General features: G+C 47.5%; 2 protein-coding genes across 5 annotated transcripts; both read right to left on the bottom strand.

The window, feature by feature from the left end:
• Positions 1-5,534: 5,534 nt before the first annotated feature.
• SMIM11A (small integral membrane protein 11A) lies at positions 5,535-16,230 on the bottom strand. Of its 4 annotated transcripts, none has more exons than XR_005019799.1 (5): positions 16,133-16,230; positions 12,187-12,289; positions 7,804-7,981; positions 6,005-6,108; positions 5,535-5,715 (listed from the first exon to the last, which is right to left on the bottom strand). XR_005019799.1 is itself a non-coding variant. In XM_036851758.1 (4 exons), the coding sequence occupies exons 2-3, from the start codon at positions 12,196-12,198 to the stop codon at positions 7,817-7,819; spliced, it is 177 nt and encodes a 58-aa protein (XP_036707653.1). In that variant the 5' UTR covers positions 12,199-12,289; positions 15,556-15,798; the 3' UTR covers positions 5,535-5,715; positions 7,804-7,816. The 4 variants fall into 4 exon arrangements, 1 of the variants encoding a protein (XP_036707653.1); XR_005019798.1 differs by lacking the exon at positions 16,133-16,230 and adding an exon at positions 15,839-15,933; XR_005019797.1 differs by lacking the exon at positions 16,133-16,230 and adding an exon at positions 15,556-15,781.
• A 3,775-nt stretch (positions 16,231-20,005) lies between these two features.
• Positions 20,006-25,513, bottom strand: KCNE2 (potassium voltage-gated channel subfamily E regulatory subunit 2). Its single transcript, XM_036851451.1, has 2 exons — positions 25,410-25,513; positions 20,006-20,683 (listed from the first exon to the last, which is right to left on the bottom strand). Exon 2 carries the CDS (start codon positions 20,669-20,671, stop codon positions 20,300-20,302), a length of 372 nt encoding a protein of 123 aa, XP_036707346.1. The 5' UTR covers positions 20,672-20,683; positions 25,410-25,513; the 3' UTR covers positions 20,006-20,299.
• Between the last annotated feature and the right edge of the window lie 564 nt (positions 25,514-26,077).

Below are 26,077 nucleotides of genomic sequence, written 5' to 3'. Positions count from 1 at the left end.
AATCCACGTCTTCCTATCAGGAAGTCCTCACACCCCTCTCTAGCTGGCTCTATGGGTCAGTCAGGATTAGGTCAGGCTATGAGTAGTGGAGACATAACCACAGAGATTTAAACAAAATAGAAGGTACCCTCCCATCCCCCACCAAAACAAGAAATGCTAAGGTGGCAGTTCAGGGCTAATATGATGGATCCACGATCATAAAGAACTCAGGGTCTTATCTTTTTCCTCTACTGTCCTAGACTTGGTTCCATCCTCAAAGTCACCTCATAGTCCAAAATGGCTGCTGAAAAAGCCATTGCATTAGCATTCCAGGTAGCAGAGAAGGAGAAAAGGAGGAAGAAGGGCTCATCCCTTTTCTTTTAAGGGGCTTTCCAGGAAGTCTCACACTTAAATATTCCACTTAAACCTTCCACTTAAATCTCGTTGGCCAGACTTAGTCGCAAGGGAAGCTGGGAAAGGTAGTCTTTATTCTGGATGGTGATGTGGCCAGCTGAAAATCCCTGCTCCCCTTCCTTTGGGTGTTACCACTCATCCACTCACCAAATATTCGAGCACCTTCTATGTGCCTGTAACATGTGGCCCGGACAGGGGCCCGAAGAAAGTAAGCTCAAGCCCTGGAGGCAGTCAGGTTGGTGGTGTGGAGTACCTCTCGGTCAGTGAGATTTAGCAGGTGTGGGGAGTGAGGGCTCAGAGTCCAGGGCCTGGTTGGGGCGTCCGGGGCAGAGCGGCAGGAAGAGGTGAAACTGGAGCCGAGGCCAGAGGAAGAGCAGGGACTTCATCACAGTGGGTAGAGGGGGAAGGGGACGGGCAGCCCAGGAAGAAGGTCAAGTGTGCCCAGCCTACCCACTTCCCAGGGCACGGGGTGTGTGAGTGCGCGCGTGTGCGTGCAAGTGTGCGTGTGGCGAGCAGGGAGCAGTGTGAGTGGAATGAAAGGAAGAATGCAAGTGTGGAAGGGACAGGATGGAAAAAGAAAACAACGTGTTGTGTGAGAAGGAGTTTGGGCTATTCTGGAAGGAAAGGAAAGACACTGAAGGGTGTTGAGCAGGACGATGGGTTAGGGTTTTCAGGTTAGGGTGGGGAAGCATAACTTTTCCCACCAAGGAGTCCAGCTCCTGGTTAAAAACCCATGTGTGGTTTTCCAGGCCCGACCGCAGGCAGTTACAAAGGTGTCACCCAGCAGGGCTCATGGGGGCAAAAGCCACCCTCCCCGCAGCAGACTTGGTGACAGCCAGGGCCCTGCAGTCTCTGAAGGGACCTGTAGTCCACGACTCAGGCCCCTGACCTGGAGGGAGAGGGGAGAGGGGACTGCAGACCGCAGGTCCTCAGGCTCTGCCCATCCCTCCCACGCTCAGAGCAGGACTTGCCTCAAGCTAAAGGGGAAACCGAGGCCTTTACCCAGCACAGCTTCCCTGGGTATCCCCTCGCCCTGCATTTACCGGCGCCTTCAGTGCCCCGCCTCCAGATGCCACCCACCTCCAGCCCGGCCAGCTTCCCGTCCCTTTTCCTCTCGCATCTCCTTCAGCCTGTGATCGTGCTCAAGCTTACTCCTTCTGGAAAAACCTTTCCCTCAACCCTGCCTTCCCCTAAAGCTACCAATGTCTCTGTCCCCACCTTTGAGGTGCACAGCAGGCGGCAAAGTTGGGAGAACTTCTTTTACAATTTTTAAATAATCAGCTCGCCGTGATGTCCCTCCAAATTTAATTCAGTGGGGCTAATTGTGAATCTTTGAAAAGTACAATCAGTACATTAGAGAGTGTCCAAAACATCTGGAAACTCAAGGGAAATATTGAGCCAATTATTTGAAAACTAACCAGTTATTTGTAATTAACATATTGCTCAGACAAAAATTTGTTTCCTGACTTTGCAGACCACCCACCCACCCACACACCCACACACCCACACTTGAAATTAGGATGCAAACGGCACTGTTTCTACTTCCTCAGACCCTCCTCACTTCCCACAGCCTGGCCTCTGTCCTCATCGTGTCGTCTTGAAGACTTGATGACCCACGACTTGGAAGAACAAGAACGCCTGCCCACCTGCCCTGTCCTTGCACGGGAGTGAAAAGTACAGGCCCAGAGCTGAACTACGAGGTCCACAGCCCGTCTCTGCCTCTTGCCAGCTGGGGAACCTTAGACAGAGAGGTTAACCTCTCTGTGCCTCGGCTTCCTTATTGTGAGACGGGGATGATGACAGATGTTGCGGGGAACAGTTGGAAAGCAGGAGGGAGAGTTAAGGGCTAAACAAGGATCCGCAGCTGCGTTCTCTCTCCTGCGCCTCATCCTATTGCTCCGGATGTTCTTTCCCAGCCTGGCTTCCGGCTCATCTCCCTCCGCCCATCGTTTAAAGCTCCAAAGGAGATTCAAGGACCACCTCATCGGCATCCCCTTGGGGTTTTCAAATTTGTACACAGATTCCTGGTCTCTCCCGCATGGCTTTTGATGCCGTGGGTCTGGAGCCCAGCCCAGGAATCTGCACTTTAAACAGCCTCTCGTGTGCGCTCACATTTAAGAACCCAGCCTCAATCCTCTTTTCCCTCCAGACTCTCCATCACCCGTGGCTTCCCTCCGACAAGGACGAGACCTGTGGCATCTCAGCACAGCCGGGGTCCTCAAGTCGGCAGAGTCGCAGTACTGCGCATGCGCAGGCCCGGCCCCTGCAGGAGGTTGGGAAGCACACCTCCGTCCAGGCAGGTGTGCTTCCCTGAGATGAGAATTTGGAGACAGACGGGCAAGAGGGGACCTTTTTTCAAACACCCCGGATTTTTTGTTCGAAATATTCAGTTCCTGAAATATATTATGTACGTCTCTGCCTTGTTAAGCAAAGTATATAGAGACAGTTTCACCTTTCCTTAATGACTAGAATCATCATCATGCACAAGTCATAATGGGTGGCGTTCCTGGTGTGGGCTTGGCGATCGTACAGACGAGTTCTCAGGCCTGGTCTGCTGCTCAAAGGCCGTCTCTCTTGCCCTGAGGTAAGGCCAACAGCCTTTCTTCATATCTGATTCTAGTATGTTGTAAGCTCAAAAACCAAAAACGTGTTAGGAACCCATCTAATAAGATGAAATATGATCTGTGTGAGGAATCCTGGGGCTCTCTTGTGCGTGGAGGACGTAGATTCCAGTTTACGTTCTTTGAAACATCTTTCAGCTGCCCAGGGACGGTGGTCTTATGGAATCGGTCTCAGTTATGGTCCCGAGAGAAGCTGGGTAGGTGCAGTCAGATGGGGTCCTGGGTGTGGGCTTTACCAATCACTCCATCCATCCACGTGTTCATGCATCCAACCACTAATTTAAAGTCAAGCTACAAATCTACTGACTTCATGTACACAGGGTTGGAATAGTATCAGTAACTCCAACTACAGTAAGTCCCCTACATACAAACCTTCAAGTTTCAAACTTTCAAAGATGCAAACATGCATCTGGTTCCAGCAAGGAACCAGAACCTGTGCCATCAACGTCAGGCGTGAGTGAAATTGCAGTTTGCCCTCCGTCTCCTATTGCTGACGACCCTTCAGCTCTACCATCTCCCACCTCCTCTCCCTCCTCCAGTCGTAACTCTTCTTGCCTGTTCACTTGATGCCAGCCCCTATATGCCAGCTGTTGTACTGTACTACTGTACTCTTCAAGGTACTGTACTGTAAGATTAAAAATCTTTTCGTGTTTGTTTTTTATGTATTATTTGCACGAAAAGTATTATAAACCTATTACAGTACAGTACTATATAGCCGATTGTGTTAGTTGGGTACCTAGGCTAACTTTGTTGGACGTACACACAAAATTGAACTTACGAACGCACTCTCAGAATAGAACTCGTTCGTATGTAGGGGACTTACTATAGTGATTATCTCCCCCTAGTGGAAGAAGAGAGTATCAGAAAGGTTAACTTAAACTCCAAAACACCTTTTACAGAAAACCTGTGGGCGTGGTCAATGGTTTATTCCTGTCCTTAGATGATCTGCTACCGAATTTTCCAAGAAGACGGCCAGATGTTCCACCAATTCCAAAACTGAGTTCTAAATCCCAAAGCCTAGAAACACACCTGTGTTTAAAATAAACCTGAACATCTGCTAGGTGGGCATAGAGTCTCCGTGAAAAGCCAAGGCCACTCTTCATCCCCTGCCCTTGGATTTATGAGGCACATAGGTGTAAGTACATATGAGGAAAGGGTGCCCAGAGGTAGTGGGTGTGATGCCAGGTGTGCTGGGAGCCCATGATGCCCTCATCCTGCAGAGATGTAAAGAAGCAGAGGCCGAGGCCCTAGCGCAGGAGCCTAGAGCAGGGTGGGTGGGTCACCCGCCAGGCTGCAGAGCCCGCCCTGACAAAGGCAGGAGGCTAGGCCATGGCCCAGGGTCAGCTCTGGACCCTACCTGAGCAGGTCAGGGAAGCGAGGGTGCCAGGCTGCAGAGATCCCAGGGCATCTCACCTCTGCTACGGTCATCTGTTCCTGCTGCACGAGACCCAGGCCACAGCGAGGCTCCCAGGCAAAGGCCAGAGCAGCGTCCTGCAGGGAGGCTGAGGTGCGAGCATGAGGGAAAGGTCCCTTCTATTCTGGGATTTGTAGCTTGTAGAGTCAAAGTCTCCTGTATTTAAAACTTTGATTCTGTGTAAATTCTGTTTTCTAAATTGTGATTAGGAGCATCCAGTAATCACAGTAAAACTTAAGAAAAATATAATTCCCTTTATTCCTCATGCTTAAAATTCCAAGTTCTGCCAACCTGGGCCAGGATGGCGTGGGGCGGGGGTGAGGTAGGGGAAGTATCTACTAATATGCCCTCGCGCAGATTTTCCACGTGGCTGCCTGCAACGAGACCAAACATTCCACCATATTTGTGGCTTTGGTTACTGCTGCCTCATTCCCCATCCTCTGTGGTATCTTGAGAGAAGTGAAAAAACAGGAACCTTTTAATAGAGACCTCAGTCTGTTAGGGGCTGAATCAAAATACTTATGGACCCCACTCCTCTCAAACCTTAAAGTCTCCTGGGCATGTCCCGCCCTTCATCTCATATCAGCAAATCGGAACAAGCAAACTGGTGGGGAGAGAACAAAGCACACCTGGGCTCCTCTTTCCTCCTCACAAACAGAGGCAATTCCTCCGAGACTTGGTACCCACCGGGGCAGGAGGGTCTCATCCTGTACTCCTCCCTGCAAGGACCTCACGGGTCAGCAGAGGCGCGATGCTCCTGGAGCAGCCAACAGCCCCTCCCCCCAACAATGAAAACACAAGAAAGAGCCGCAGTGCTCGGAGGAGAGAAAGAGGAGGAAAGGAGCGTAGGCACTAGGGCAGCAGGTTAGAGGGATGGAGGGGTGGGTGAGGGAGAGCAGGCTGACGCCACAGCTACGGCCCGGTCGTCTGTGGAGGTGCACCTGTGATCTGGTACCCACGGCTAGGAGATGCTGGAAATGCAAAATTCCCTCCTCTCACTACACAGAGGGGTGTGTGTGTGTGTGAGAGAGGAAGAGGGAGAGGGAGGGAGGGAGAAGGAGAGAAAGACATACACATACTTTGGCTTATTCCAAAGACCAGAGACACCCTTTTTACAAAGGTATTTTATTTTAGTAAACAAAATACTGGTTCTCTTAAAAGCACATAAAAATTCACATCATTTTAAGTTAGACTATAGGCTGGGAGTTTTCTTCTGACACACCATTCAATAATTAAATCTTTCTTCTCAGCCGGAGTCCACTCAAGCTGACATTTAAATTACAAAATCTAGAAAGGAAGACCAAAGGGAGAAGTATGAAACGTCTCACAGAGTAACAGTGATTGTTCTACTTGCTCAGCATTAACCTTTACGTTCAGCCATTTACACTTAAACAGAAACCACTGAAGCTTATCTATTAAGGAATGAATTTTTAGCATCACAATTTCCTTTCATCTAAAAATCCCTTTTGTTTAAAACAAGGCTGCACGCCAAGCTTTGATAAGCTGCCGGCCTAGGACGGGAAACGGACTCCCCTGGTCAGTTCTAGGGTCAGCTGGACAAGCCGTCCATCCCTACCTCGCTGACGGGCCTCTACTGAAGTCTGTGGGAAGGAAGAAGCGTTTATGACCTCACGCCTCATCTTCTCTTTCTCTTTGCGGTTAACACACAAAATGATGACTCTGTGGATCAGAAATGCAATCAACGTTTCAGTGGAAACTGCCTTCCCTCACCTTTTCCAATTCTGAAGCGCTCCCTCTTTCCCCACTCTAGTGCCTACTCATGAATTTCAGTCAATAAAACATCTTTTTTTTTTAAAAAAAGGCAAGATTTCATAAGAATAACTTCTTTTGCCTGGCACTGCATACAGCTCACTCAGGACCAGGGAGAGGACCGTCTCCTCCCCCGGGGTGAGGAACAGGAGCTGAGTGCTTACCGCAGCCCCTCCCAGCATCCGGCGTTCAGGACCAGGACACAGTGCAGCCGGGAGTGACACACTGTGGCTGAACGTTCGACCTGGGGTCAGTTCTGGTTCTGCTCTTCACCATGTCTGGTGGGGGCCGTTTTTCAATCTGAATGGACCACACAGGGCTGTCAGGAGTGGTCAGTAACATCGCTGTATGTGAAAGGCTCAGCAAAATGCTAGCCCAGGAAAGTCATTCAATATGCCATTACAATTATTACTCGTAGGGATGCTTTTTAGCCTCAACAAGTCTACAGGTATTGTAAGGGAATTCACGTCTACAGAAGCCTGTCTCAGAGTGGACAGAGGTTTTGGAGGTCACCAACCCAGTGGGTCCTACAGTGACCTGTTGCTGAGAAGACAGCGTAAGAATCACCTAAAAAGTTTTCAAAAGAACAGACGCCAGACCCAACCACAGGCAGAATGGAATGTCTCTGAGGCTGGACCCTGGGAATCTGCATTTTAACAAGCACCCCAGGCAAATCCTGACCATTAGCCAAGTTTGGAAACCACTGATCTAGAACTCCCCGCTACCATATTTGAATCCTCTAATTTTTAGAGAAAAGCATAGAACTCAACCTGAGAAGTGATGAAACTGGATGAGCACCACAGAATTAAGGAAACTGCTAATTGTCATAAGTTCGATCTGTAGGGGGGGTTAAATAACTTCCTGGTGCCTTAACTCAACAAACACCTTCTGGGCACCCCCTGTGCTCTGGGACAGGCACTGGGCTACAGCAATGAGGAAGGCTTTGTGCCCAGTGAGGTGGTCACCGGGAAGGCTCTCTGGCCAGGGGACCAACCAGTAAAGGCCAAGGGGCATGAAAGTCTATCGTGGTGAAGCAATGGCCTGCAGGAGCATAGAGAGAGGCAGCAAAGGGGGCAAACGTGACCGGGGTGAGGATACACTGGGAAGGGATTTATATGCCATACCTAGGAGGCATTATCCTGAGCTTAGCAGGGCTTCCTAATCTTAGGTACAGGCAGGGGTCTTATATGACCTGTGACCCCACTTCCTCCCCACCCCTGTCTGCAATTTTATGTACAATTTAGGTGTTTCTAGTATGTGAGCTTCTGCAGGGAGAAGGTCCACAACTGTCATGAAATTCTCAAGAGTCCTGTGACCCAAATCCAGTTAAGCACCATTGCTCCCAAAGAGGGGGAACCAGTGCAGGCTGAGAGCAGAGGCGTGGACTAATCACACATGCCCTGCAGCTCACGAGCAGACGGGGCTCGAGGGTCAGGACCTGCACCCCGCACCTTGTACACAGCTGTTCTACCTCCTGTGACAGGTGGGGCCCCGCGCTCACCCACAGCCTTCAGGCCGTGGGATCCGGAATTCTCTGAACTATCACATCCAAGGACAGGCCCGCCCTAACCCACTGTGCAGCCTGCATTTGTAAAGTCCCAGTACCTGTGATTTCCCTTTAGTTATCCTTCTTCTCTGACTGCTTCTTCTTTTCAGCTTCCAGTTTTTGCTGTTTTGCTTCCAATTTTTTCCTTTGGTATACTTTGGCTCCGGCAAATGCCAGGCAGAGAATTAATGTTTTCGCTACCAAGATATACAGCAGCAGGGGCACGTGTTCAAGAACCTTAAAGAGGAAAGAAACTATCCTAGATGATCTGTAATTGATAAGGAAGGTTTCTTTCATGTTCCTTCATTCAACACACATTTCCTGTGCACCTATTATGCACCAGGCACTACACTAGATGCCAGAGCTTCACTGGTGTAGGACAGACAAGGTCCCTGTCCCCGTGTCACTGACAGTCTAGTTTTAGGTGCCCTTCATCACTCCCTTGCTGCTGGCTTCACAGAGAGGACCACCAGTGGCCTGCAGATGTCATAACTCTGCTCCCTCACAACCTAACCTTGCACTCTGCCGATCACCTGGCCCCCTGCGTCTGAGGCAGCAGCTCAGTCCAGTGCGAGGAGCCGGAGTCAGGGGATTGGTCCCAGCCCAGCTCTGCCACTGACTGACCCACTGACAGACCGTGCGACCTGGGTCAGTCACTTGACTTTCCTGAGCTTCTGCCTCTTCATCTGCAAAGGGAGGTTGGATCAAAACTTCCTTCTGAATTCTCCACCCTTATAGGATGCTATGATTTTCTCTTGGTTCCAGCTACTCATTAGCACTGGTATTTGAAGATAAAATAAATATATAAATAAAATACAATAAAACTTAAAACATTAAAACTTAGCTACTTGTTTATTGTTCCTATAATTTCCTGTCGGAGGGAAGTTTTAACCCACTGGCTAGAATGAAGTCTGGGGAATAACTAGGGGTTGGAATTACTCACTTTTTGCACCAGCAGGCTTTATTATGAAATTCTGTATATCACAAGTATCTCAAGGCAAATACTATACTAGTTTTGTAAACATGATTAGTATGACCTGAGTGATAATTATGAGCTTTCTGTGTGATTAAAAATTCCTTCCCAAATAAAGTGAAAAGGTATGCCTTCGTTGAGAGATCATTATTCTAGAGGACTAGGTAGGATTTAGTCCAATGAAACCATTAGGTTAAATGCCAAACATCACTTATTATACGCAGCACCAGTATAATGAGACTCTGCGATGGACAGTGCATTAGTCCCTCCCTCCAATGGTTTAACTAAAGCTCGTCTGAAACTAGTTAGTGAAACCTTTAGCTGAGAACAGTATGCTTGCAGACGTGGAGGGCTAGAAAGGATTTTAAAGACGACTTGGTCTACACCTTGTTATACAAACGAGGAAAGTAAAGCTCAGGGCCATTGAAAGGCCCATCCACGTTACACGGCTAATTCATGAGGAGGCCAGAGTTGGAACAGAACATTCCAACCCCTACGCCAGCTGTCTTTCCACTGATTCTTGATTTTAATGTAGTGGAATTAATGAAATCAACAAATTATGTCCCAAGAACACTCTGAGTAACTAGATAATGGTTTTCAACCGCAAAATCACTTTAAGGTAAAGAATAAGCACAACATATGCACTTCAGAACGCTCACTCTGGCAACAGTATAAAAGACTAAAAATGTTACAAAAGTGAAACCTTTTATCCTGACAAATAGAAGCAGCTTAGAATACTGATTTGGTGTCCAGGTCCTTCCTGCCTCAGACCTATGGCTAATCTCCCCGACCTCCCCCCAGTAACCCTCTAACTCATCTACTTTCTTGAAGGTTCACATTTTAGGGATGAGGATTGGCTCTATGTTTATAAGCCAGCTAAGAAAGGAAAGATTGCTAAATTGTACCTCCCTGGAGGCAAAGATCACCAGTTTGGAGATATAAACTTCTTTTTACGTCCACTAGGACTTTCCAGGCTAACCGAACCCTGGCTTACTCTGGCAAAAGTTACCCTCTTCCAATTCTCTCAATCTCTGTGGATGACCCTCTGGAGTCCTGTTATAACCGAGCCCCCATCACAGCCCATGGTTCCCGTGACCTAAACCCAAAACTAAGCTGTGGCAGTTACAGGAATGTACATCGCAACCAGAAGTTAGAAACCCACTGAAATGGAAACACATCAACAAATGGACCCAGGTAAGTGGTTTCAGTATTTACTTTCTTTTTAAAGGCTGTGGAGAGAAGGTGACAAGAGGCAGAAGTTTCGGGACTGAGAAGGGGCAGGGCAATGGCAGTGGAAGTCAAGGACACCACAAGGGCTAAAGCGAAGGTTTCAGGGCCCCTGTTCCTGCAACGCTCTTGGACAGTTTTGTTAAATCTTCAGTCGTGTTAAATCTCTTCCTCTGATTTCCTTCTAACAAACCCCTCACGTTAACTCCCCAAACCTGCAAATCTTCAAGGAGGTAAATGAGCAAAATATAGCTGGGTGGATTAGATCTATAACAATTTTTTAAACAAAATCCCAATACCTGTGTCATGCGAATGACTGACTTTTTAAACACACTCTGTTGTTAAGGTACTAATACACAGGTAGGGCTGACTGTCGCTGACGGCCACAGGCCGACCGAGCTACAAAGGGAAGCACAGGATTCACCGGGGGCTCCGTAATCCTTCAACCTCCTGGGGGGGGTCACCGCAGTCAGGGCAGGAGAGGCCATTCCTTTCTGACGCCACGTGGAAGGGCGTCCCCCCTTTAAACGTGAAGCTGCTCCCTGGTAGCCCTGGAGCTGTGTGTCTGCCCGAAATTGGGAAGGTATGGGTAGATTTTGTTCCTGACACAGGAAAGGACTCCTTTTGCGACAAGCAGGATTGGCCTGGGTGGTCAAGTGGGTCGATGTCACTCCACAATTAAAAAGAAAACTTTCTCTGCGTAGTGCCTCACCGGTATACATCAGAGTCGCCTGGGAACTTGCTAACCCCAGGCCTACGCAAACAGAAACTCTGGGCATGGGGCCACAATCCGTATTTTAACTAGCCCTCAGGGTGGTCGTGCTACGGGCTGCGGCCTCGCAGCACCAAGCACACGGCCTGAGCCTCGCTGGCTGACGTGGCCTGTGGTTCCAGCTACCGCCTGTCATCAGGCTCTGCAGAGGCTAAAAAGCCTTCCCTACATCTCACCCCACGCTGCTCTCTGCTTCCCCGACCCCACACCCTCTTATTGCCTTGTCTTTCCTTCCCAGCCTTTCTACTGGCAGCTCTGGAACCCCAACACAGGTGAAACAAACGCTCCCGCATCTCCAAGCCCTGCACAGAATGCTCATTCTGCCTGCTGAATCTCAACCAGGCTCTCCCTGAACAGTCCCCAGAGCCCTCCCGCAGGGCCCCCCAAGCCCCATGGAGCTGGGGAAGGAGGGGGGGTCTGTACTCTCCCGCCTCCCTGATCCTGCTTCCAGACCTTTCCACTTCTTGCGATGAAGCCCAGTGGCTGTTCTGAACAAGGAAATGCTTATGATAATTGAAAAAATACGTACGATGAGATCCTAAGTTTGAGAATACACACATTACACATATATGTGGAAAAAGCACGGGAAGAAAATACACCAAAATTGTTAATAGTAGCCATCTCTGGATAGTGAGACGATACATGATTTTGATTTGATTTGATACTTTTCAAAGCATCTATTTTCCTGACTGCTCTCTTAGCCAACCTACAACCTACCCCACTCCATCTCCTTCCGGGAGGTAACGTGACACTCCCCTTCCCTCTCTAAGACCTGCTGACTATCGCCCACAGCCCTCCCAATGCTTGCGGCTAACAGGAAACTCTTTGGTTGCCCTTGAACTTCTGCTCCCACCAACTGCATCTAAGGTTTTACAGGGGTCAGTTGTGTTTATTCTGCAGCCAGTTTACTTAAGTAGCACTTGATGTTATAATAGATAATTTATTTAAACACGAGATCCATGAAATATGACTATGTAAGGGAAAGGCTGTCTCCATGAAAACTAAGTTGCATGCTTTCAAAGACTCAATTTGAACTGGAAAAAAATGATACTGTTGACAACACAAATGTAAAAGATTAGGGAAGAAGAGCATAAAAATCAGGAAAGGTTTTGTATGCAGATTGCTTCATCAGATCTTCCTCATCCACTTTAAAGAAACCAAAGTGTGAAATTATAGGTGAAACTTCAAAGGCGTGGTTTTTGCAAGAAAAGTGAGGCAGATCTGAGGGCAGTCGATGTCCTCTCAAAGAAAAGGCCTAGCCTTCCTCTAAAAGTCTGGCGAATAAATGTACATTTATCTGTTTTTATTTAAAATATTACATATTATTATGATTCCTGCTTTAACCTACTTTTTTTTTTTCTTTTCTTTCTTCTTAATCACCCCATGTCTACAGAACTATTATTCTGAATTTTTACGATCAGGAGAAAGAAAAACCCCAAGCCATAAATAAATGTTTAATGGTATTCTTACCTTCCAGTTCATGCTGGGCCAGCTGGGAGTTCACTCCTGGTCAGTGCGGGCCACTCCACTCAGACAAGGAGGAGAGGGAGCTGGAGGGGCAGGTCTCACTGTTCTGGTGGGGAAGAGAAGAAACAGGTCAGTTTGGGTTTTCTAGAGCAGACCACCTTAGGAAGACTTCTCTTTGATGGAGAGAAGGCCCATGAACAGAGACAGCAAGCTCTGCAGAGAGGAGGTAAGCGTCCCCGGCAAGGTGACCAGAGGCTGGGGGAAAGCGGAAGGCCTGGGTGAGGTGGAGACAGCCTTGGCTCCTGCTGAGCAGGAGGATCCCCTTGGGTGCTCCTGACGGGGGAGGGGAGCCCCGTCAAGCAGAGGGGGCGGCACTGCTCCTGAGGCACGTATGCTCCCGCTCCATCCACCTGTAGACATCATAAGAGCCCAGGTCCAGAATCTGTTCCTCCAGCCACCCCTGCCTTGAACGAGAGCTGGTCTGGGGATGAGTGTCATTTTATTTCTCAGGTCCTCTGAGTGTTAATTCAGGTAATCTTGGTTTTTTAAAATATCTGGAAGGAAGGGAATAAGTGATAGGGGAACAAAATATCCCAAGAAAGCCATTCAAATCTACAATTCCCTCTAGAACGTGAAGGAGACCTAGGGGAAGGTGAGGCAGGAAGTGACAAGGCAGGGACACGGCTGGAGCACAGGATTTGCTCTGAGGCCTCCTGCGCCGCTATTTTTAGAATACGACACGTGCCCCAAGAGTCAGAAGACTTGAGCTCTGGATGAAGAGCCTACACACTCTGGTAAGCGACTTCCCTCTGGGGGTCTCCGTCCCATCTGCAAATGAAGATGGGGGTGTCAACTAGACGGGCTCTGGGGCCCCTACTTTTTTTGCAGTTCGGCGACTTTCAGCATAATAGTCACAGCTTCGCTTTATTGTGCCTGGCTGTGCGGAAGTGCACTATATGTGTTAACTCAGCTAGTCTTCACACCAGCCCCATGAGGTGCAGTTCACCGTCTACACTTCGGAGATGAAGAAACAAAGTTTCTGTGACACGTCCAGAGTCACAGTGGGGACTGAGATTCGAACTCATCCAGTGCGGCTCCAGAGTCTTATCCTAATGCAGACAGAGAGCTTTGCAGTAAAAAATCATGGGGATGCTTCTGTTTAAATATACTTACAATTAGAATCAAGAAAGCAGAAAATTTCACAGGCCTTTAGAACGGGGCTAATGAGATAAACTTCAGGGAAGATGGTTTTTAAAACTTTCACTTACAAAAACATCTAAATAGAAAAAGTTCAGACCTCATTTACTCAAGGTCATAGTATCTTGAAAACAAGCTGGCAGTTGGCACAAGATAGCCAAGTTTTCCCCGTGACTTTTTCAAAGTCAGATAAGCTAACAACAGGAATTTACACCACAAATCTGTTTAAATGCGATGACCATGATTGAAGGTGCTCATTACCTTCACGTATAAATGGCCTATTTGTCTTTAAGTAGCAGCAGATTCTGCCCTGCACTGGAGAAATATGTTCCTACCAAGTTATAACCTGTTGCTGGAATTTTCACTCTGAATAATCTCTAGTAATCTCAGGAATCAGCCATGTTGTAAATTAAAATGATTAAGGTTGTGCAAATTTTATTTTTACAACTCCTGCTTTTATTGAGTTGTCTGCAGATACAAGCAGACAGGTTTGGCTGTTCCCCACACATTTTCTGAGCCCAAATTACATACTCAGTGAATTGAAGTAGGTAAGATATTAATTCCCAAGGTAAAGGACCACGAATAGGTCCAAAAAGGTTATAGGGGGAAATAAAAAGAACGCCCGGTGGTCTGGCCCTCTGGTAAACATGTACTAGGTTTACTAGCAGTGTGACCTTGGACGAGTCACTGGGCCTCTCTAAGCCTCAGCTCCCTTGTCTGTAAATTCTCCTTCAAAGATTGGATCATAAACACTAAGCACCATGTTCAGCACATGAAAAGCACTGAACAAATTATCAACCATAACTGTTATGATAAAAACCTCTTTCCACTAATGGACATGTCAAGCTGCAGAACATAAGCAGGTGGCATCCAGGGCAAAGTGAGACAGCAGGGTATGGTATAAAGAACCACCACTGGGCAACCAGGAGAACTGGAGATCTGGACTCTATTCTTGGTGGCACCAATGGCAAGGCATGTGACCTGGGGCAAGCCATTAGCCTCTCTAAGCCAAAGTGTTATCATTTTAAAAACCAGCAGCCAAAGAACAACGCTGTAACGCTGAAATGCCTAAGTCACCACTCTCTTTGATATCACAGAATCTGACTAAAAATATACTGGCAGCTGCCTCAACATCATATCTAGAGTGATAAAATTCAATCTCTTTAGGAAAGAAACATATTTAAAGTCCATCTGCAAAGCAGTGGAAGGAGTGCATTGAGGGTGGGAGATGAGAGGGCAAATCAGTCAAACTCATCCCCACCCACTGCCTCCAAATGATAACTTTTCCCCATCTCCCTTAAATTACAGGCTCCAACTCAGCCATTTTTGTAGCACCCTGCCGGACTTCAGCAAATGAGAACAACTGAGAAAGCTAAAAATATCATCAGGCTATTTGCCCGGCTGCCATATGTACACCTGATGCAATATTAGAAGCAGGAGACAGCTGGCATCTGAGGGCTGAACTGCAAAAGCCAACAAGACCGGGACAATTTTGAGAGGCATAAAATCTGTGAAGTGCAGGAAGTTTTAACCCCTGGAACTATCCACCGTCTTAGCTTAAAACCCAAAAATAACAATGGCTTAGGAAGAAATAGTTCTTTCCTTCACTGCAAAAATATCCTGATTTCTCCTTTGCCAGATTTCTCCTAAAAAATAGAAGAACCAGTGGCTTATTTTGATTAGGCCAATTACAGCAATACGGACAATGTGTAGTCCACAATTTTCTTCTTGGCACACCTAACACACCCAAGGGTCGGTCTGCCTCTGGGTGTCTCATTCCAGCCACTCATTAGGCTGTGTCCTTAGTTTGAACTGTCCGAAGCTGTTCTCATTCCCCGTCTCTACCGTTTTCACCCCAACCCTTCACCCAGTCATCTGAAGTAGAGGTAGGTGCGGGGAGGAGAGGGTTCCAGATGAACCTTGGGTATCACCTGGTCGACCTCTGCCCCACGCCCGGGTCGGCCGGGGTTCCCAGGGCGACGGGCTGAGCCTCGGCTCCTCCGTAGCCGGAGGGCCGGGCCAGGGTCCGCTACAGCCGCGATACCTGGGAGCAAAGCCTGCCCCGCTCAGACCCGAGGATGAGGACCAAGGGCGACCACTGCTTCCCCCCCCCCCCCATTCTACAGAACATTCCAGGGCATTCGCTCGCCCCCAAATCTCTCTGGCGAGAACTACCTCTGGGTCGCCCCCTCGGCCTGCGTGCCAGCCTCAACACACCGCCCCCGGCGCCGAATCCGCCGATTTCGCGGCGCCTGGACAACCTAGCCAGGCAGGACGCTCTGCGGGGGGGGGGGGGGGGGGGCCGTGACCGCTGTCAACCCCGCGGTCCCCGGGGGCCCGCTGGAGAGCGTCCCGCAGAGAAAGCGCAAAAGCGGAGCTGGCCGCCGAACTCCACAGCGCCCCCAAACAGCTGCCGGGTCTCGGAAAGATTCGGCGGACACGGACGCCACCCACTTACAGCTCCAGGCCGCGGAAGATCCAGCTCGCCGCCGGCGCACGAACCACGACTCCCACAATGCCGCGGGGAAACAACATATCCCGAAATGCACCGCTCCGCGCGCCGGCGCAGTGGGCTCCGGCAGCCTAGGAGGGTGCGCCGCTGCTCGCGCCGGCGCAGTGGGCCCGGGCCGCCTGGGTGGGTGCGCCGCTCGTCGCGCATGCGTTGTGGGCCCGGACGGTCTTCGTTGGGCAGTGACGTGGGTCACGGAGCGGAATCGGCCTGGCCCCGGGCAGGTTCTCGTTCTGAACTTACCTGAGCTGGAGGACAGCGGCCGGAGGGCTGGCGTCGCGGGGGCTCCTCTCGCTCAGCCGTCTCGCATCCTTGGACGCTCCTCGCTGTGTGCGACTGAGGGCACGTGGCTTCCCAGAAGTTTCCAAATTTAGCGTTCATTTTCTCTGCCAAAAATGCGTGTGTTTTCCCTTGGGATAGCAGTAGGGTGCCCGGTACTAGATTCCCAGATTCCTTCATTCAACAAGCGCTTAGAAAACCGGAGCGGAGGTTGAGTCCACTCAGTCCCTGCCGCACGGGAGGGCGCAAACTGGACACCCTCCCCTCCCAATTCAAGGATAACGAGAGGGAAGTTAACGGACTTCTTACTACGTGCTTGGCTCGCCATTTTTTGGTTGAGGAAACTGAGGCAAGGGGAGATGATGTGGCCGGCGTAAGACAACGTGTGAATTGGAGTGGCAAAATCTAGATTTGAACCCAGGCAGCCTAACTCCGAGTCCCATTGGGACATCTTGGTGGTGGTGAAGAACGAAATGTTCGCGAGTGCAGAGGAAAGGACAAACTGGAGGATTGGGGAGAGGGGGGTTAGTTCTGTCAACAAGTGAAGTTTTCCTGGAGAAAGTAACACAAATAGCTTTGTTCTAAGCACTTTGCGGCAATTTTCTAATTGAGGTCTCCTAACAAGCCTATAAAGGACATAATATGACTATAACCACTTCACAGATGAGGAAATGGAGACACAAACTGATTAAATTGTCCAGGGTTTTAAAACCAGCCAGCGCCAGAGCTGGGGTCTGACTCTGGGTAATCTGGAGCTAGACTCGCTCAGGGCAGCCACTACCATAGGTTCCTTTTCAAATCGCTTCTGATCTATGCTGTAAGAAGTAAATGGGGCTCAGGTCATTTGGAGCCAGTAGACCAAGCAGAAGGAACTCTAAAAGCAAACGGGGTGGAAGAGAAAACTAACAAGTTGTTCGAACCGGAATTTTCAGTTGCCAGGTTGAAAGTGGCAAGCCTGGGTTTGGTGGAAATTGATGCTGGAGTGACAAACGGGGGGCAGGTGGCAGCAACTGTATACCCAGAATGCTCGTAAACATTGGGCATTTCTCCCATTCCCCAAAAGTAAAGTCGATACTGATAACCATCTATGCTGGCTCCATATACTTTAGTGATGATAAGAAAACATACTTAATTAGGAAAACCTAGGTTTTCCCCCCTTAATTTGTTTCCTTATGTCAAAGGTAAACAAAGCTGGACACCAGTTCAAGTGTTAAGGATAGACTTTATTAAGCAACTATTGCAATAGGGGAGAGAGTCCAGCATGAACTGAACTCAGCTTTGTCTTGTGCAGAGGTAACTGGGCATTTTAAAAGGGGAAGGAGGGATTGGGGCAGCAGGCACTTGAGTAGAGTCAGGGAAGTGGAAATTTACAAAAAGAGGGGATTGGTCAACCTGACCTGGGTTTGTTAACAGACGCTTATCTGGAGGAGAAACAGAGTTCGATTTTTATGACTGTCCGCAGTGGTGCATGTTAGAGCAACGTGCCCACAGGTTGGGGAGAGTTACTCCTTGAATGTTGGCATTTCAAAGAGACAAGACAGTTCTGGGTGGTAAAAGATTTACAGCTCAAAGGGGGAGACAAAGGATTTATAATTGTAAGATTTCTGAAATAACTGCCCTAGGAGGGATTCAGGGGGCTGATTTGCCTACCATCAGGTTTTGGCTGGCAAAAAAAGTAAATTGAGTTTTCTTAGGCAAGCACTTTAAAGCGGGCTGGGGTCCCCTTAGGGACGCAACCTAGAGCTGTTAGAAACTATGGTAGTGTTTGTTCAGATGTGGGGAGGTGGATGATATCTTTTTTGCCAAGAATGTGCAGTGTTTATAGGGCAAGAGGTCTAGTCAAGAAGAAGGCTCAGAGGAGCCTGACCAGAGTTTGGTCAAAGAGATAGTCTTTGTCAGATGGTAGAAACCTTGGATTCCTGTCTGGATCCAGACCCAAGGCTGAGATTTTGTAGCCTGGGTTGCTGCTCTGGGCACACTGGTGAGAATGTTCCGTGTGGTACAGCATTTCTGGGTTTCTGATCTAAGGAGGGAAATCACTCTTGCCGTATCTGCTCTTGGAACATGAATGGCTTTCTCCAAAACTGTATTTAACGCTTCTGTTAGCATAATTGCATCTTTGTTATTAGGAAACAGACCTTGTATATATCTCACTCTAAAGACACAAAGCTTGTAATCCGTATAAGACGTTGAAGAAGGACTCCTGTTTTGAATTTTGTGTTACTGCCCTGAGACTTGAGGCTCTGCTCACAATTGCTCTGCTTGGCTGAGTAGATGGGAAGCTGGAGGAAGAGAAGAGTGTAAGGGGGCGTGAAGCTTTGTGAAGCTACAGCCCGTGAGTCCGTCTTGCCATTGGCTTCCTCCTCTCAGCTACTCTCTAGACCTTAACCCGACTTAGGCGGGGCCTCTGTCCCGGCTCTAGCTCTGCCCCTTTTGTGTTGCTCTATGTTATAACGTTGTCACATTATATCGTTTTGATGTTCACGTGTCTGACTCCGCCTCGACTGAGTGAGTTCCTGCAGCTCTGGGAGTCCCATTCATCTCTATACTCCTGGGGTCTAGGCCAGTGACCCAAGTAGATAGATATTAAATGATGCTTGTTTGAATTAATGAATGAAGTCGCCTAGTCTGTGGACCGGAGATTCCCGTCTACAAATGAATAGATTCTCCCCTAGAAGCTCTAGAAGAACACAGCCCAGTGAGTCCCAGTTCAGACTTCTGACCTCCAGAAGTGTAGGACAATATATCTCTTTGTTTTAAGCCGGTACGTTTGTGGTGATTTGTTACAGCAGCAGTAAGAATCTAATACAGGATTAGGAACCAGCATGGGGCTGACCTTGGGTTCCAGACCTGCTCATAACCGTCCTGAGATAACCCATGAACCCTTGGTGTGCCTGCTCTCTGAACATACACTTTCTTGTAAATTACCCCTTACAGCCATGGTTGCTTCAAGACTAATGTTGACACAACTGTTTCCATTAGCAAATAACTTCCAAAACAGGAAGCACAGAGGCTATTTTCTTAAGGAGTATGTTTCGACAGTCTTTGGCTAACTCTTTACTAGGCTTATTTATTTGTTTGTTTGCTTGTTTTTTCCTGTGTCTAATTTTCTGGTATTAAAGCACCCAGACTCTCTGGACATCTGGGAAAAAAAAAAAAAAGGAATACTATGATCTCCAAGGTGTCTTCTTCCAGCCCTGACATTCTGTGATATTGTGAACCCCAAGCTTCAAAATACTAAGCAGTTAACAGTCTAGCTCTTCAACAGACAGCAACAATTCAGCCACTTTCCGTATGTAAGTGAAAATAAGTTTCTTGAAACTAAGTGGAAATAAGTAATTGTAAATAGGGAAAATAAATTGAGTGAAAAGAGTTGTTCATAAAGCAGTATTACAATGTTTTATTACTTTTTCTATAATAACAAGGACTTTTAAAAGTTTTCTGTGAAATTTTAAATGTTAATTAAAAGGTATGTTTCTGTTGCACCAAGTAGTTCTTAAAGATTCTACTTCTCTGGTGTGGACTCTTTGCCCTTGTGAAATGTTTGTTCAGTCTTCAGACTTCCAAATAAGCTCAATGCTAGGGAAACAATACACATAAAGGAACCCCGTGGTTCTATTTATTCATCACTTCAGACTCTACATTCATGAATTAATAAATAAATGCTCCTACATCAATCCAGTGAGCAAGTGACAGATTTCTGAACCTCAGCTTCTGGGTAATACACCTGGGTTATTTATAAATTGATTTAGTCACAAACAAAATGTTTCGTGAGGAAGAAGATTCAATGATTTGTTAATCTCTCCTTTCTATCCCCACTGGCACTGCCCAGGCATGTTACTTCAAATTTGGCTTTATTTTCACTATTGACATTGATTAAAATGACTTTGACATTGCACGGAAAGGAAAAGAGCTCTTCAGCATAAATTACTGCTCCAGTGAGCAAGCATAAATCACTGAGATTGAAATGTCCCCTGTCTTAGTTGACCAGCCACCTGATCTCCATGAAAATTCTCAACAGAGAGCGAGGAACTTAGTGTCTTCTAAGCATGGCAACTTGGATTGGCTCCATGACACTGGCGTATCTTCATATTTGCATATCAGACGTTGGCTGTATGCCTCTCTCGCTAATCAAGGAGACATTTTGAGCCCTGCTGCACCAGTGTTCTCGTGGATGGTGGCCCTTGGTTCTCCTAGGTTCAAGATTTGACTCTTGTACTTCTCTTGCCAGTCCTCCACAATGTACTGGTGGTACGGGTCATTGGAGTGTTCTTGTCTCTTGGATTTCACTGTGCTCACCAGGATGGCCACAATGATGAAAGAGAACATTCCAATCATAACCATAAGGTACAAGATGACGTAGTAGAAGTTCTCAGCATCGACTTTGGCTTGCAGGGCCTCCTGCTCAGCTGTCGTGTTCCTGCGCCAATTGTCCATATAAGTAACAAAAATCCTTTTGAAGACATATTCCAGTGTCTGTGTCAGATTGGATGGAGTAGGCATATTTCCCTCCTGCTGCAATTTAAAGAATAAAATATATGAACAAGCTTAAGAAAATGAATTCTTTCTGCATTTGGCTACCTTAAGGGATGGAGCGAGGGGCATGCAAGGGGGGGAAGTAATATTATTTCTTCTTCACCTGGCTGGTGACTGAGTGAGTGCATATTTTGTTATTCTTTAAATTTTGCTATGCACTTGATGCATTGTTTGCATTCATGATATCTTACAATAAAAGTTTAATGGAGTACATAAAACTATATGTATTATGATCCCAATTTACCTATGTGAATAAATATACATGCAGATGAAAATGGAAAAAAGACTGGATAAATAAATAGTTCAAAGTGTTAATAGTGGGTGGTATACTCACAGATTTTTTTTTCCTTATATTTTTCTTCCGTTCAAAATTTTCATCAATAATCTTGCATTCATTACTTTGTTTCTAAATAGGTCGCTCACCTCACAATGGCTAGCACAATGCCTTGTTCATAACAGATACTCAACAGACATCAGCTGAATGAAGCAATGACTGATGTACGTTCTGTGTTTTCAGAGACTTATGGGTCAGAAGCTTGCAAGGGGCATTGACAGACTTTGCAATCTGCTCCATCTCCTATATCTAGGCAGTGCTTTTTCCAGTTGTACCAAAGAGATGGGTATGTGCATCATATTTGAAAGAAGTGCTTTAGGTAAGTGATACAAAGGCACAACCTGAGAGATCATGCATATTTCTCAACTCCCACTCTCTTCTCCACCCTCACTTCGCCGCCCAGCCCCAGCATCTCTCACCTGGCTGATACAATGCAATGCAATGCGACCCTCCCCAAAACCACCCCCCACAGGGTCACACCTGCCCCTCTCTGCCTTGCACGGCAGTCAGTGTGCTCTTTTTAAGAGGCAAATGGGAGCACATCATTTCCCTGTTTTTAAAATGATGCATTACCTTCCTGTTCACAAAATAAAATCCTCATTCTTTAACAGGTTTACCTGGCCTGGCCCGGCTGGCCCCTGACCACCTCCCCAGTTACTCTCCGTTCATGGCAACTGGTCTTCCTGGCCTGCCTTCCTCCACATCAGTAAACCTTCTCCTGCTTCAGGACGTTTGCACATTCTGTTCCCTCAACCTGGAATACTTTTCCCCTTCTCTTCCCTCTGCTACCTCCTCACCCTTTGGGGCCCAGCTTAACTGTCACTTCTGAGAAAACTCCCCCGGCCCTGCTCTCAAACCCCACCCCCATCATCACTTTTCTCCAATAGCATCTTATTACTTTTCTTCAAAGCACTCTTCCCAATATGTGGTGCTTCTGTGTATATGTCGCTGTGTGTGTGTGATGATTGGCTTAAGGTCTCACCTTTCCCACTCGACCATGATGTCTGTGGGGGCAGGGCTCACATCGCCTCTGTCTACCTCGGTTTAGTGAATGTTGGCACTAAACCAACTAAACTGGCACACAGTAGGCACACAATGGATGTCTGATGAGTAAATGAATGTGCCGGGAACATGCTGGCATCGGAAATGCAGCGATGACGAGTACGAGAATTCTGCCTGTGGAAGCTCAGTGTAGTGGGAGAGATGCAAACAAACGACCGTGCAAGGTGCAGAGGGTTGTAACAGGTGTGAACAGAGTGGGTTGAAAAGAAACTTAACAAACAGGTAAGATTGCCCCAAAGTACTCACCAAGCATATTTTCCAAGCAGTGTGACAGAGGCACGCTTTCTCCCCCTTAAAATAACACAGTTCACTGTGAAAGAGTATAGCTAAGCCGGCTTTAATCCGAGTCAAGACTTCACCACTGGCTCCTTAACCCTTGAAGAGCCCAAGTCTACTCATTTGGGGGGAGGTCACACTTGTTTCATCCATCCAAAAAAAATACATCCCCCCCCTTCCTGTGCTCTGTAGGGCTCACCTTACAAATGTGACGGGGCAGGATCACTTCACCCACCAGTGCCCTCACCCTCTGTTCCTGCCAACCCTTTTCCACAGCTTCATCCAATAAAGAAAACTGTGATTCTTCCAGCTTATACATCCCCCTGCTGCACCCTCTGGAGAGAATTCAGTTTCCTTCTATGAAGCCAAATTGAAGAATGGGTAGAACATAGAGACAACTAAAAAACCAAAAACCAAGCAAACAAAAAACGAAAACAAACAAACAAGAATCCCAGAGGAGCTAAGTGTACAAAAGCAAAGACTGGGGGGTGACGAGGGAAGTTTGGTCTCGTGGAAGACCCCAAGCGACTGTGGACTAAGAGGCAACTGAGAAGGGGAAGAAAGGGACCTCTTCAGGGCAGAGAATTGGGTCCCCTTCGTGTTCTTCCTGCCAAGATGGGAAATAGTCTACTTATTTCTGCTCATTGGACAGTGGTTCTCTGAAGCAAGGCCAGCAGGCAGTGGCTACAGGAGGCCACCTTGGATCTGGGCTCCCCCAGAGAGGAGGGGGCATTGCGAGCTCCTCTGTGCTCTGAGCTCCTCTGCCTGCCCGCCTCCCCTCCTGTGCATCTCCTTCGTGGCTGTGCCGCTGTGCTTGGAATTCCAGTGGCGCCCCTGAGTGGAGGGAGTAAAGTCCCCGTGTTACAGGGGAAGGACAGCAGGGTCGGTCACGCTCACTACCGACATCGTTCTGCGAATGCTTTCATCAAAGCGACTCTTAAGCTTTTTACCACCTGTGAAAACTCTGGGCCAGGGCCTGTTCCTTCAGGGCTCCGAGAGACCACAGCGGACACAGGAGAGGCATGTTCTGAGGCTTAGCAAGACCATCCAGGACAGGGTGCCACAAGGGAAGCCCCAGCTTTCCACGCTGGGATGTGGATGGGCACTTTAAGTATTGAAGGGAAGGGGCAGTGGGGCAGAGGGAGAGAGGAGAGAGCACTGATCTTCTCCAGGACTTTCCCTGGGTTGCCCTTCTCCCTCCCACCCTCCCTATCCCACCCCTCTAGGTGGTCACAAAGCACCGAGCTGATCTCCCTGTGCTATGCGGCTGCTTCCCACTAGCTATCTGTTTTACATTTGGTAGTGTATATATGTCCATGCCACTCTCTCACTTCATCCCAGCTTACCCTTCCCTCTGCCCGTGTCCTCAAGTCCATTCTCTACGTCTGCGTCTTTATTCCTGTCCTGCCCCTAGGTTCTTCAGAACCATTTTTTCTTTTTAGATTCCATATATATGTGTTAGCATACAGTATTTGTTTTTCTCTTTCTGACTTACTTCACTCTGTATGACAGACTCTAGGTCCACCCACCTCACTACAAATAACTCATTTTCGTTTCTTTTTATGGCTGAGTAATATTCCATTGTATATATGTGCCACATCTTCTTTATCCATCACACTCACACATTTTTAAAAAGATGGTTTGCTCTTATAGTTTCAGAAACCTAGATCGGCAGGCACCCTGTCCACAAGCTTTTCCCCGACCTCCCAGTATGGGCTGGAGATCCCTTTTCTGTGTTATTCCTGCAAACCGTCATGTTTGTTTGCTTGCTTGTTCTCAATTTTCCCATTTACTGTGTGCTATTCATGGGATGCTCAAAACCACTCTAAAATGTAAGCAAGTACCTCCATTTTACAAACGAGGAAACTGATGTTTACAGAGAAAGTCCTTTGATTCCAAATGACATAAGCACTGAGCTGCTGGAGGGCAGAGATTGTTTTATTCACCTTCAAATCCCGGAACTGCACTGGGGTTGATGAATAGCAGACCTTGATTACAGGTTCTGTGAATGAATGAACGCTCCTCTCCTGTGTTCTACAGAATTCAACTGGAAACTACAATAGTGATTCTTAACTTATTTGTGGGGAGGGGAGGGTCCCTAGATTCCTTGAAAAACGAAATAAAACAATTTGACTTTATTTTTTCCCAGAAAATTGTACATATGCACATATGAAGCTCTACATTCACTTTCAGGGGACTCCTGGGGTCCCTAAATCCCAATCAAAAATCTCTGCCATGAAATGTCTTTGAGATGAAGGACTTCAGTGCCGAGATCCCCTGGAGTTGGGTTTGTTTCCAGGTGTGGGCGAGGCAGCACTCATGGGCCTGTTAGAGCTAATACTACTGATTATCTGTTCAGCTCTTCTATATAATATGGACAAAGGCCCACTGCTAAGCAGGTCAGGAGGTGCTTTCTGATAAAACTTAATCACAGAGCTAAAAAGGGCCTATGGGGATTAACTGCCTAAGTGCTGACCCCTGGCCAGGCTGAAAAAGTGGAGTCCAAGGAAGGGTCACTATTCGGATGCTGTTGCATGAGGCATGGCTGGGCAGTCCATCGTCCACAGGCAAAAATCAAATTACAGTGCATGAAAGCTATTTCATTGATGGACATTCTGCTAAAACAAGCAGATTAACTTTTCTGCTACCCAGAATAACTATTTAACTGATAGACGTTTACCATATTTGGTATAAATACTTATCCCTCCTCTAAGTAGAATACCATAATAGGCATTCACCCTTGGAATGTGGAGGCAACTATTATTTATGTTCCGTTGAACCATTTGAAGTTGCCCTTTATAGAGGTTAAAAATGGTCAAATATTGGCAATGTCCCATATAGTCCAAACTAATACACGTGGTTCTACATTTTCAGGCATTTTTAATAGCTGGTTCTTGCTCAGTCAAATAACAGGATGGGCCCCTGGAGATTCTTTGGGCTGGTCTGCTCCTTTGGCAGGGGGAGTAACTACAGCCCAGCGAGCTTAAATCCCCTGTCCAAGGTCACAGTGCTAAGTCTAGAAACCCAAGTCACCCAGGCTGGTGCTCAGCCCCCGCTCTGTCTTAGCAGAGGTCACAAAGTCCACTAACTCCCTGTTTCCATCGCCTGTGACTGGTCAGCTCACTGGGCAAGAGAAACGAGACCAAGACCAAGGCTTGAGCCCATGTACATCAATTGATTGTGCCCTCTCTTCAGGACACTTAATGACCCCCTAATTCCAGCTGTGCCTGTCACAAATGTGCGTAATTCATGACAAGGACAGTCTGACACTATGAGGAAAGTAACATGCACTTGATCCCCAAATCCAAAGTTCTCTTTTCTAGAGAGCTTGCGGATCACTACTATCATCTGGACCTACAAAATGCAGCAGAGTCTTTCATTGTTACAACAGGAATAGAAACAGATGATTATCTACATCTACCCTGAAACTCCCGTTAAAAAATAAACGCTCAAAATTTTCATCCAAAGGCAATTACTGAAGAAATGAGTAAGGAAAACACTACAAAGAGAAGAGGGAGGAGGAGGAAAAGAAGGAGAAGAAGAAAGAGGAAGAGGACTGGGAGGAGGAGGGGAGGAGAAGAGAGAGACAAAGTGTGCAAAAGAGGAAGGAGGGAACGAAGGAACGAAGAAGAGAGGGAGGGAGAGGGAGAGGGGGTGAGGGGGTGGGGAAGGGAAGGGAGGAAAGGCCAGGTCTTGTACCA

This window comes from Balaenoptera musculus, chromosome 4 (assembly GCF_009873245.2).
Source record: "Balaenoptera musculus isolate JJ_BM4_2016_0621 chromosome 4, mBalMus1.pri.v3, whole genome shotgun sequence".
Classification (NCBI taxonomy): domain Eukaryota; kingdom Metazoa; phylum Chordata; class Mammalia; order Artiodactyla; family Balaenopteridae; genus Balaenoptera; species Balaenoptera musculus.
This window is presented reverse-complemented; position numbering and strand designations above follow the sequence as displayed.

Bases quoted from the DNA above. Each gene is read 5' to 3' on its own strand.
- KCNE2 (XM_036851451.1), bottom strand. From the start codon at position 20,671: ATGCCTACTCCATCCAATCTGACACAGACACTGGAATATGTCTTCAAA.